This window comes from Brienomyrus brachyistius, chromosome 5 (genome assembly GCF_023856365.1).
Source record: "Brienomyrus brachyistius isolate T26 chromosome 5, BBRACH_0.4, whole genome shotgun sequence".
Classification (NCBI taxonomy): domain Eukaryota; kingdom Metazoa; phylum Chordata; class Actinopteri; order Osteoglossiformes; family Mormyridae; genus Brienomyrus; species Brienomyrus brachyistius.
Genome location: NC_064537.1, coordinates 705,861 through 719,016, shown reverse-complemented (window position 1 = coordinate 719,016; position 13,156 = coordinate 705,861). Strand labels below are relative to the sequence as shown.

At 47.6% G+C, this 13,156-nt stretch overlaps 1 protein-coding gene across 4 annotated transcripts in view; it reads right to left on the bottom strand.

Annotated features, from left to right (window-relative positions):
• Nucleotides 1–9,714: 9,714 nt before the first annotated feature.
• The window catches only part of gcgrb (glucagon receptor b), a 41,160-nt gene continuing 37,718 nt past the window's right edge, over nt 9,715–13,156 (bottom strand). Inside the window, exons 12-15 of one of the 4 annotated variants that reach the window (XR_007398232.1) lie at nt 12,837–12,981; nt 12,337–12,378; nt 10,773–11,817; nt 9,715–10,690 (exon numbers count right to left, since the gene is read on the bottom strand). Coding sequence is in view for 1 of the 4 variants with exons in the window: in XM_049015365.1 (XP_048871322.1) it covers nt 11,446–11,817; nt 12,337–12,378; nt 12,837–12,981 (559 nt within the window). In the remaining 3 variants the exon portion in view is untranslated. Of the gene's footprint in view, nt 11,818–12,336; nt 12,379–12,836; nt 12,982–13,156 lie in introns of all 4 variants that reach the window. The other 3 variants (XR_007398231.1, XR_007398230.1, XM_049015365.1) reach the window with 3 other exon arrangements.

Genomic DNA, 13,156 nt, shown 5'->3' with positions numbered 1-13,156 from the left:
CATGGCCGCCCTGAACTCTACTCTCTTTCCAGGACCCCCATTTCATCCCATGGTAGCCAGAAGCAGGAAGCAGCCAATGGTCGTTACATGGTCTAAGCTCTGTTCTCCTCCAGCACAGAAAATCTCTTTAGGACCCTTCGGAGAGCACTGGAAGCTTCCGCTGGGAAAACACCCCCCACGGTGCAGACAATCAGTGCCATGGCCGCCGGCATGTGCTAGCTGGATGCTCAGACTCAGACAGATGTAGGTGTCATACTGAAAAGTGTCTGGAAGCAGGGTGGCATGTTTCAGCTGAGCAGGTGTAGTGTCACCCATCTATGTCGATTTTAGCAAACTCCTTCATCCATACACATACCCATCCATTTCTGCTGCATGTTACTGTTCTGTGGGATATTTTGTGGACAGCTCCAAGCACCTGCTTGTCGTACTGCTCCATACTGGAGATGTTTCATATCCCAGCATCCAGATTTCCAGCTGGGAGATGATGAATTAGCATAAGAAACCACAGCTCCCACATTCATCCTCCCACGGGAGCTGAAGCCAATTAGCATTTTGTAATTATCGCCTTTGTTCTTGATGTGTATGCTGCTGTGCAAGCGGCTGTAAACTTGCACTCTAGTTGGACTATTTGAAGCAAAGTGAATTAATGTCTGCAGGCTACACGAAAGGCAAACTCCCTGCTTCGGTGCATTTTATAACTGGAAAATCTGTCATGGAAGTTTTAAGCAATAAAAACGAAAGGCTAGCTACAATGCTAAAACCTTTAATCATGTATCACCTCAAAAGTTATCTGACGACCGAGTGCAGGTGAACGTGTCATTTCTGTGTAGTCATACACATACTCTGTTTTTGGTTGGTGAGGGATCAGGCCAAGACCCATGACTCCCAGAGCACAGCCTCAGAAACCCTTCAGATGGAGTGTCGGTAGTGTGACCTTGAGCAGAACGAACATTCAGCATCCTCTCACGTTCCAGTGCAAGAGGGCCCCTGAACACAGGCCATGTTGAGCTCATTGAGATGGGCGAGAGCCGCGCAGCCGCACATTGATATTCAGGTCTGAGGGCTCCTCGCTCAGGCGTGTTAATCTGCATCCGCGCTCTTCAGGCTGCTTCATATTCATCATCGTCTTCTGCTGCTCTTCTCTACCTGATGTGTCCTCATTTATTTTGCCACTTTCATTCTCACGACAAAGAAATGAAGCTTAAGAAAAATAAGAAGAAATGAAATTTCACATGGCTTGAAGAGAGCTGCCTCGCTGGTCGTTTCTGCCTCCCCTCGACCTCGGATCGTTGTGTGGCCTCCACTCTGATTGGTCGTTTTCCCCACAGCAACTCTAGCCCATCATTAGGGAGCAGAAAGCAGTTTCCATTTACCTGAAGATAAGAGACACTCAGCACAAGGTACCGATATGCCAAGGTACAAATTCACCAGGGCACAACAGCTAAATGTCACTGCTGAAGCTGGGATTGTCACTGACCACTGACCACACATCAACATCCCGTTCATACTTAAGGAGGAGAAATATGGTGAAAGACAGTATTTATGAAGAAAGGTATAATGCAGAAGGGGTGATATATAAAAGTTATGAAAAACCAACCAAATAAACAGCATAACAAATGGTCCCCACGGAGGGACCCTCGATGTTTTGGTTGCCCCGTGAGCCCCTAGATAACCCTCCGAATAACTCTAATGAGATATTTAAGCTAAGAAGCTAAGGCCAATCAGCTGGGCCGCTTCGTAAGTAGTCTCCATAGCAACATGAGAGGATGCTTAAACGCAGGCCAAACCAGCTCCCGTGATGCCAGTGGCAGTTAGCTAAAGTGCTAACTGTCTGTCTGTCTTTAGGTTTTTCCAGCAGGAAGCTCTGGCAGTACTAAGAAGGAGCGGATTTAGCAGCCCAAACAGTAGCAGAGGGGGAGCCAAGAGGAGACGATGGAGGGCAACAGGAAGCTGATGTTTGGAGGATCTTTGTGACACCACTGGCTAGCGCTGGCAGTCACATTTTTCATGTTCAAGCGTTAAATGTAAAGAGATAACTCAGGTGCACACAAACACGCTGATTAACAGGCTGATTACATGGGGCTTGCCCATGTATGGGGCGGGAGGGTGTTTTGTGGTTTGCAGGATAGTGTTCAAGTCACTCTGGTCGGATTATAACATCACCAACCTGCCCCCTCACCCTGGGGGGGATGAAACTCAGCCAGAATGTCCATAGCTGACCTGCTTTCATATTCCAAACCTCACTGTTGGGTCTTTCACAGTGATTTCAATCTGCGAGTATGAAGTATGAATAGCAATTACAATCACAGCAAAGTCTGGAGGAGACTGAGTCTGTGTCTTGGTTGGATTCTTCTGCCCAGTTCATTCCACACAATTTCCATGAGATTTAGGTCAGGAGGCCAGGAGGGTCAGGTCATTACTCTGAATTGCAGTGTGTTTTTGGTCATTATCTTGCTGTAGAAAGAATCCTAACCAAATGGCTTACCTTTGAAGCATCCTCTGATGGCTGTGCATATTTCTCTACTGAGTGCAGGAATTCAACCAGTGACCTTCCAGCATCCAGGCAGCAGGTCTACCCAAAACGTGTAGATATAGGCTGGTTCCTTCAGCATTACATCAGCAGCCACTAACCCGATGAGTGATCCAGCTGCTGGTAAAGTAACCTTGGGCACTGCAGCTGGGCACACATCCTAGGCACACACACCCAGTCCATCCACATTTGCAGTAAAGCCACTGAAACACAATGCCACGCCTTCCCGGGTGATGTGCTTGGATTGGCACCCACCAGGTGAAATGATTGGATGGTCACCCACCAGGTGATGCGATTGGATGGGCACCCACCCACCTGATCCTGGATATATATTATTGTCACATCAGTGGTGTACATGGTGTGTACAAATGGCACAGCTACTGACATCTTAAATGTCACATCTCGTTGACGTTGTGCTGATGTCTGTAGTTATTTACAGCATTTTAAAATAATTTTGAGTTGCAGTCAGCACAAATTTGGTCTTGGGCCGGAGTGTGATGCCTCTTAAACTTTAGATGCTGCAGGTATATTCAAATAGGCTTAATTTCACCCTTAGAGAGAGACAGCATACTGTGTGGGGGGGGGGAGATCTACCCAAATGGCATTAGCTGCCCAGCAGAAACGAGCAGAAAAAGGAATGGAGACTCAGGGTAAAGTGTGGAGATACCGAGCCACGCCCAGAACCATCAGCGGGATTTAAGGGTCCCGTGGCTCCACATCTCCGGCTGGAGACTCTCCAAAGCTCAGGATTACTTTGGAAGTGCTTTCTGATTTCCTTCTGTAGTGCATGGTTAATTATGAAGGACACATTGTGTACAAACTGCACAGTGATTTCAGTCTCTAAAATACTTCCCATAAATGCCATAGAAGCTGTAGTCAAACAGCATGAAGATTCCAGGAAGTTTGTAGAGATCTCCTACACACAGGTAACCACCAGGAAGTTTGTAGAGATCTCCTACACACAGGTAAACACCAGGAAGTCTGTAGAGATCTCCTACACACAGGTAAACTCCAGGAAGGCTGTAGAGATCTCCTACACACAGGTAAACACCAGGAAGGCTGTAGAGATCTCCTACACAGAGGTAAACTCCAGGAAGGCTGTAGAGATCTCCTACACACAGGTAAACACCAGGAAGACTGTAGAGATCTCCTACACACAGGTAAACTCCAGGAAGGCTGTAGAGATCTCCTACACACAGGTAAACACCAGGAAGGCTGTAGAGATCTCCTACACAGAGGTAAACTCCAGGAAGGCTGTAGAGATCTCCTACACACAGGTAAACACCAGGAAGGCTGTAGAGATCTCCTACACAGAGGTAAACACCAGGAAGACTGTAGAGATCTCCTACACAGAGGTAAACTCCAGGAAGGCTGTAGAGATCTCCTACACACAGGTAAACACCAGGAAGGCTGTAGAGATCTCCTACACAGAGGTAAACACCAGGAAGGCTGTAGAGATCTCCTACACAGAGGTAAACTCCAGGAAGGCTGTAGAGATCTCCTACACACAGGTAAACACCAGGAAGGCTGTAGAGATCTCCTACACACAGGTAAACACCAGGAAGGCTGTAGAGATCTCCTACACACAGGTAAACTCCAGGAAGGCTGTAGAGATTTCCTACACACAGGTAAACTCCTTGAATACATGTGGGGGAACTGAAGGACTTTATTTGGAAACAAAAGGTGAACTGATGAGGGGTCAAACAGAGGTAGGGACAAACAATAAGGAGAGTCTAGAGACTGTTTAACAAGGAGAACACTGGGCACTGGGACTACACAAACCTACACTCTATACATAAAGAGAGGGAAAGGGAGCAAAGATGAGAATAAGCTTTGTCATGACCTGAGATGATGTTAATGACGGGGGGGATCATAGTGAGGGCAGAGTCCCAGAGCTGTTTGGACCAATGGAAGTATGTCTGATGATTTCCACATGCATGTTCAGATGAAGCACTCATGAGGTCCATCCGCAGGGCTGCGTACTTCCTATTCTACTCCCATGTAACATTAATAAGTCCATTACTGTATAAAGATATGTGTTATTTTTGTTTTCAATGTCCAAAAGGAAAACTTTACTAGTAAAAATTAATCTGGTAGTTCTATACATTGAGGTACCTGTGGGAGTAAAAGTGTTTGGATAGAACAGGCCCTATAAAAAATCTCTAACGAAGCAGGGGAATAAGCCGTTAGCAGCCGTTAGCAGCCGAAGTTCAAGCTGCGACCGCTGAGATTCTCCTCAAATCGCAGGCCAGGTTCAGCTGGCCTCACTGTCTCCGCAAGCTGCTGTCTATTGGCCACAAGATGGGTTAGGAAGGGATGCAAAACAGGACAGCTTGACTTGATTTGGCCATTTAGCTCGACCTCCATGTCCGATTCAAATGAGCAGTGTTCCTTTTAAAAATCTCTGGATGGCCGTTATGGGTAAAATAAAAATACACATAATTCCTGTCACATTGTATGAAAGCCAGTGAAAGTTAGATCTCGGGAACATTTGCTTGGTTTCTGTGTTTATAAGAAAGTACAATGGCTTTAGACTGAACAATACACAACTGGGCTTGTTTCTAATCAGTGGGTGTGGATCTTAAAAATGTCCACTGGCTTCCACAGAACTTGTGTCAGCAGCTGGGGGCAGTGCCAGACTGCAGTCCAGCCCATGAGACCAGCCAGGGCACCACCCCCTTCCAGGGAAGAGGCTGAGCCCAAGCTGTCAGTGCTAATGATGATTTATGTAATCACTGCACACACATTAAATAACCAGCCTTCATCACTGCACACATTAAATAACCCCATCACTGCACACACATAAATAATCCCTGTTACTATGCACGCAAAAAATAACCACTCCCATCACTGAACACAATAAATAGCTGCCCCCCCCCCCAATCACTGCACATATTAAATACCCACCCCTGTCACTGTACACACATTATATAATTACCCCCCTCCCATCTAATAAGCCACACCTGTTACTTGCTTACCTCTCGTTACAGCCTCGTGTGGATCACCTCAGGTGCCTCTCATCTGCTCCCTTGTCAGTGATGTATATAGTGCCTCCCTGTCTTGAGCTCCCCAGTCCAGTCATTGATGTTGCTGCCTGACTGTGCTCCCCCCCACCCCCCACCCCCCACAATAAAGTGACACGGAAAGAGAAGCAAGGCGTAGCTGATTCTGCAGGTTGGGGAGTTGCGGTTATGGTTAGATGCCATCAGCACCATTGGGCAGTGACAGGGAGCTACTGGTGACTTGTGGCTTGTCTTGAGGGTCTGCACTTTTATTCACTTACATGCAGGAGGCTGCAGACTAAAGACTACACATCCTTAACCTTTTCATAAATAAGAACTGGTTCACTTTGTGTAAATCTTTCACAGACTTGTTGATTGATCAGCAGGATATATATCGTTTATCTTAAGTATATGACCAAACCCTCCTCCGAACCCCCAGCCTCCTGCAGTGCAGTGAAACACTGGCAAAGTACCGGGGTTGGTAATGCTTCCTTAAACTCAGAGTCTACTTGCCATATTAGGGCTCGGAATGCAGACTATACTAAAGCAACTACTGCATTCTGACCCAACACTGAAGTGGATCACGGGGCACCCTCTGCTCTTTAAAAGGATTCAGCTACTTCTGCAGGTCAGAACTCAACTGTAAAATACTGTACCAAAGACTTTCTCAGTAAAAAACATGAGCTCACTGCACTTTTACCTGAATTTATTCAGGTTGTGTATATTTGTAAGTTACAGTTGCCCGGGTAACTGCCCTCCCTGCCAAGATGCATTTCCTGCACTGTGGCTTTACTGTGACTTATGAACATGCTGACGTATGCTGTGGATGTCTCGTGCCCCCCCACCCCCCATCTGCCTGCCATCTGAGTATGAAGAGGAAGCCTGGTGTCATCTGGTACTTATGGCACTAGCATTATGGGATAGTTCTGGGATTATAGAATAGTAATCCATTACAGACAGAGGTGGAAAGTTCAGGTTCTAAGCAGCGTCTTCATTAATGCCATGTTGCCGTGGCTCCCTGGTCACCATGACAAAGCATGACGCTCACCCTATGGATGGTGCTTCAGTCAGGCAGCTGTGGTAGTGTGGCTGAGTCAATACCAGCCACATATCACAGGCACCAACTGGGGGGGGCAGGTCTTAGGGAAAGTGTCTTTTTACTCCAACACTTAGGGGCAGCAAACTAACTTTCTTTGCCGCTTGACTTTTACAAACCCCCAGTGCAGACTGAGTCATGCTGACTCATTAGTATAAAGGCCAGGTCCGTCTGAAAGGGGCGCTGGTCTTAGAAAGTTACATTTTTGAAAGTGTGCCAATTCATTTATGCCCCTTAAACATAACTGTTCGATAAAGACGAATGACTGTTTTACTCAGATGTTTAGTCAGAAATAATTGCGTGATTAATCAAATTCTCAAGACCGCAGTTTCTATTTTTTCAGAGAATGAACTGTGCTCCAGCATTTAGAAGTTTCACTGCTCTACTGGTATCTCACAACCCTGGCACCAAATCCAGCATGTAGCACCAGGTATTAAGCAAGTATAGCCTAGAGAACAGAGAACAATAGTCCATGGGGACGGATCCATGGTGATGTAGAACTGCTGAGACTACAAGCCTAAAGATATTCTGTGGGTGAACTTTGCTACTGTTCAGTGATTCAGTGAAAATGATGTGTGTTTCGGGGGATCGCTGACTGTAACCACGTTTGGAGCCGTAATGCCCTTTGCACCCTGAGTGATTCCTCTGTTAATGTAATATGAACACAGTCATCAGTTTTGCGAATTCTCCCATGACAGACATGTTTACCTGTTTGCTAAGGAAACACAGAATGGCTTGATGGAGAGGAACATAAAATTCCCAGCTCACAATGTCACAGCGACTCTTTATCATAATATACTATGACTGAGCATTTTAATTAGGTGCCATTATTCACAAATGCCCACAACAAACAAGAATGAAGGGCAAGGTTATGAAAAAGCATTTGTTGAATTGATTTTGTTCGGTTCAAAATGTTTGTGTTTGTCCTGTGTTTCAGCCATAATGAAAAATGTCATAAGGGCGAATTATTTAAATGAGGATTTTTATAATCACAACAATAAAAATAAATCCAGGCAGCACAGGCTATGTAGAACCTCTAAAAGAATTATTTATACACATTAACCCTGATTACACGAGTTCGGTTGGGGGGGGGGGGTGCGCTGTGGCTTTGCTGTTGTAGCCGCTACTCTGTCTTTCAAGTATGGGGCTGTTCCTCAGCATATAGACTACTGACCTACTGTTCTCACTTACAGGGGCACCTGTGTGTGTGTGTGTGTGTGTGTGTGTGTGTGAATGGGATCTGGGGGGGGGGGGGGGGGCATGCATCTTTCCACAACTTTCCCAGCTGCCAATGCACTTCAATGAGGCCCCCTGGAAAATATCTTGAGGGCCAGAGGAGCTGGGATGAGGAAGGTAATTCTGTTTGGAGACACGGCTGCTGCTAGGAAGTGATACAGAGATAAAAGGTCCGGAAGAAGATCAGGGGAAGCTGGGAGTGGCCTGCTGGGGAAGCTGGGAGTGGGAGTGGCCTGCTGGGGAGGCCTGGGGGTGGGAGTGGCCTGCTGGGGAGGCCTGGGGGTGGGAGTGACCTGCTGGGGAGGCCTGAGGGTGGGAGTGGCCTGCTGGGGAGGCCTGGGGGGTGGGAGTGGCCTGCTGGAGAGGCCTGGGGGTGAGAGTGGCCTGCTGGGGAGGCCGGGGAGTGGCCTGCTGGGGAAGCTGGGGGTGGGAGTGGCCTGCTGGGGAGGCCTGGGGGTGGGAGTGGCCTGCTGGGGAGGCCTGGGGGTGGGAGTGGCCTGCTGGGGAGGCCTGGGGGTGGGAGTGGCCTGCTGGAGAGGCCTGGGGGTGAGAGTGGCCTGCTGGGGAGGCCTGAGAGTGGGAGTGGCCTGCTGGGGAGGCCTGGGGGTGGGAGTGGCCTGCTGGGGAGGCCTGGGGGTGGGAGTGGCCTGCTGGGGAGGCCTGGGGGTGGGAGTGGCCTGCTGGGGAGGCCTGAGAGTGGGAGTGGCCTGCTGGGGAGGCCTGGGGGTGGGAGTGGCCTGCTGGGGAGGCCTGGGGGTAGGAGTGGCCTGCTGGGGAGGCCTGGGCTTGGGAGTGGCCTGCTGGGGAGGCCGGGGAGTGGCCTGGATGAGGTCATCAGGATGGTGCCACTAGCAGAGAAGAGAATGGTGGCAAAGCTGGGCAATATCATGAACAATTTCACCGGCCTGCCCCAGGGGCTGATATCCTGGAGTTTATTTCTCCAGCTCATTCCACCACGATGAAAAAATGCTGCTGGGGTGAGACACCCCAGCGCCTCCTCCTGAGTGCCAGTGTCACTCCCCACCCCCGGCGGAACATGCCAGCATGCACGCCATCTTTGTTGTAGAAACAGGCCAGTGCTGTCTCTTGTATCTTTTCCACATATACCTTCATTACCTTTCATTGTGTTCACTCGATATTCATCTTTAGGATGGTCCCATCTGTATACTGCACACTTTTTCAAATGTGTTTGCACGGCGAGTCCGGTCTGTCTTTGTATGTTTGCTTGTCTGCACTTTTGAATCTTGCTGCTGTTTGCACCAGAATTTCCCCCTGGGATCAATAAAGTTCATCTTATTCTTATCTTAGCAGGTATCTCTTGAAGGGGGAGCTGCACTGGATCTGTCCATTACAGCTGGACCATATCCCATGCAGCCCAAAGCTCTAGCTAATGATGAGGTGTGACACTAACATGGGTTGGGGAAGAAGAGACGTAGGGGGTAGAAAAGAAAGGCAGACTAAGCCCAAATCACTGTGGCCCACATAAGCCGACGAAGACCCTGAGCTTCCATTCCATCATGACTCATTTCCAGCCCCTCATCCAACTAACCGCTGCAATGTTCATGTGAAGCTATGCGCTCAGTCTGATCATACCTGCCGAAGGTAAACAAGAGGAAACACACACACCGGATACTGTGCATTTAAATCATTAATCAGTTAGCTAATAATCATAAAACTCATTTATCGATCAAACTTTAGTCATACAACTCATTAACAATTAGCCAATAGTCACACAAGCCATTAACAATCAACCAATGGTCAATCATGTCATTAACTAATCAACTAATAGTCATTAACCAATTAGCCAATAATTATCAACGAATAGTCCAAGAAGTTTTTTTTTATGCATTTTATTTAAAAAAATCCTCATTTTTCATTCATAAATTTGATCCATTGTTCAGTAGAATAGGATGTTTTGTATTGTCTCTGATAAAGTCACATATAATAATATGAAGAAAATCTCATCCACCGAGAGCAAATGAAACTGATCCAACAGTCTTCCCCACAAAAGCAGGAGGCATTTCACCTCTGGGCCAAATAAGCTGCCATTTTACTCAAGGAGAGATTATGATTCCATCTTCTGGATGTAGAGAGAGGCCATCTGTGTCACAGTGCAGTCTCTGTGTGCGCATGAGCGAATGTCTGTTTGTCATGGAGTGCGAATCCAAAGAGTGAAGGTCAGGCAATTCCACTGTTGTTTATTTGGTTTCTTCAATCCTTAGCTTACAAGGTGACATCAGCTGTTTCTTTCAGACTATGCACATCATGCTCCAGCATTTTAGGAGAGTTGGACTGGAGCCAGCAGTAGCAGTGGTGGGCTGGTGTCTTTTGTGAGTTTTATGTTTAGTGACCACGGTCGACAAGGGACTGGTATCATCATGCCAGAGCGGACGTCCTTAGGTAAGACAGGAACATAACTGCTGTGGTGTTCGGAGGCTTCGTCTGCACTCACATATTTTCACTATGTTACTCCTTCTGAAACATCCCGCCTCTACAGACTAGCTTTACTGTGTAACTCGTTCACTTCCTCTGTCTTCAGCTGCAAACCCTGGCTCTCACTGAATTTTGCCACATTTTACTCAGTATGTTGATGCCAACCAAGGCCTATACATGTCAGCATATAATGTTACATCTGCATGTGAGTGATATGCTCTGTGAACAGAAAATGTGCTGAGTCAACATACCTGCTACACTACTGCACGCTGTGCTCGGCTGGCCTGCCCGCCATGCTCCAGTGTACTGACCTTGGTCAGCATGCTCGCTACTCTCCTGCACTACTGCACGCTGTGCTCGGCCGGCCTGCCCGCCATGCTCCAGTGTACTGACCTTGGTCAGCATGCTCGCTACTCTCCTGCACTACTGCACGCTGTGCTCGGCCAGCCTGCCCGCCATGCTCCAGTGTACTGACCTTGGTCAGCATGCTCACTACTCTCCTGCACTACTGCAAGCTGTGCTCGGCCGGCCTGCCCGCCATGCTCCAGTGTACTGACCTTGGTCAGCATGCTCGCTACTCTCCTGCACACTGTCCTCAGCCAGCACTGGGATTTGCTCACATGTCTTTGCTCACTTTGCATCCCCCAGCTGACAATTTTTCTTTGACGAACCATGACTGTTTACGTTGTGGATTTTTTATCAAACTCCATACTGAGTATCCCAGATAAACTCTTGCCTTCTTTTAGCAAGCGTGACCTATTCCCCAGATCTTTGAGATGCCATGTGTCTATGTTTTCATAAAACAGGCATAAGCAAGTGCAGACGATCATCACAGCATCTGTACATTTAAAATAGGGGGAAAAAATATGGCTGCCTGCACAGGTACACAAAGGCCTGCACATTACTCTTCAGCATGGTAATGGGAGACCACGGACAGAGTATACTCTCGGAGTTTTGGATTGTGGAGAGGGTCTGGCATAACGATGGGCAACATGATGTGTGTTTCCCAGGGCACACAATGCCACAAGAAAAAATAACTGCAGATTTCCCTTGCATCCTCTCCCTGCACCCTCTTTGTCTGGGGTCCATGCCTGACAGGGCTCTATAAGTCAACAGTGTTTCCAGAGGGGTTAACCACCACCATGCCTTCATTCTGAAACAGCAACAACTGGTGGCAATTCGTAGCCCTGCATATTATCCTCCACGCAGGCACTCTCAACAAAGGCGCTACAGGAGTTGATGCCATCCTGTGGCAGGTCAGGGAATTTCTCATCAAGCTTGCCCAACTTGGTACTATTTGGACAGCTGGTGACCAGCTGGCAGCTCTCTGTGGGTTGGGCATCACTTGTAGAAGGCTTTGTAGTCTCTGCCTGCATGGAGGCCTCAGGTGGCTCGGGCGCATTGGCCACGAGACTGCCACTCTTCACGTGGGGTGTCTGGCTGTGGGTGTGCCGGTACTCCTCATCGATGTCCTTCCCCAACTTCCACCGCCTCCATTTCTTCAGGATCTCTGACTGCACCTAGAGACCCGGGGTAAGAGACAGAGAGGAGGCTCATGGCTTATTGGACAAGGGAGCTAATTTATGAAGAAGAAAATTATAACTGGGGAAAAAAGGAGGGAGAGTTTCAATGAAAAAGAGGAGGCAGATCATGAGTGAGCTGTCATGCCCAGCTCGTACGATCCTCGTGTGTGCCACGCCCCCCTGATTATCCACGTGTGCTTCCCTGATCGTACCCAGCTGTGTCTAGTTATTTTTACCTGTCTTATCTATTTAAGTCCAAGTCTTGCCTGTGTCCGTGGTCCGTCATTGATGCTTGTCTATGTCAGTACCTGCCCGTTACTCCCGTTTGTCCTGCCCGACAAATAAATCCCCGTTATCCCCGTATCCCGCCGGCTTGCCTGCTTTCTGCCTGCTTGCCTGCCCGCGTGATTACCCGTCTTACCGGCGAATCGTGACAGTAAGCTTTATATGTTTCCATTTTTGGGAACTTGTACAGATAAACTAACTCTTGTATTGTTAGGGAAAGTAGAGACTAACCTCTTTGTTGACAAAGCAGTACAGGATGGCCACCAGCAAACCCTGCAATGATTATGGCATCAGTCTTAGAGTTTTGTATATTTATTATTTGGTTCCTAGAGTAGAGTAATAATGACAACTGAGATACAGTCAAGATGAAAGCTGGAAGGATACTTAGAGAATGGGAACCATGACCATGGGCAGTACTCTGTGATCCTTACAAATCATTACAAATCTTACTAAATCCATAACTTTCATTGCTCACAACTTTTTGGAACACCATGCACATCAACAATGTAGGCAGGGCTGCGTTAAAACTTAGCTCTGGATGGGGGGAGGAACCCTGAATGTAGGTCAATCCTGGATCCCCACAGCCCACAAACCAATGACAGGACCCACGAAAATGATTACACACTTTCATTGGTATCTCAGGTACAAGTTACTGCACTGTGATGCAATAGATGCTCAGTGACCACTCAATAAAAGCAACAATACCCAGCAAAACCTGAAAGGAGTCATACCTGAAAGGAGTTAAAGAAGAGGTTGTAGAAGAGCTTGGCAATGCGTAAAGGGTCCATGGGAGCTGTGTTCTCATCCACCACAAAGATGAAGAGGATGACATGGATTCCCAGCAGAGGAATTAGGGTCAGAGTTGATTTGGCCAGTCTAAAGGCAAAGAAGTTGTATAGATTGTATGCCATTACCCAGCGTGGTTTTGAGGATACAAGACTTTAATAACCTTAAATTACTTTTCATAAAAAATACAAACAATAAGAGGCTGGAGATAACAAAGAAGAAAAGTTAATAAGGAAAAGGTAGAGCTGTGCAGATTTCAGACACA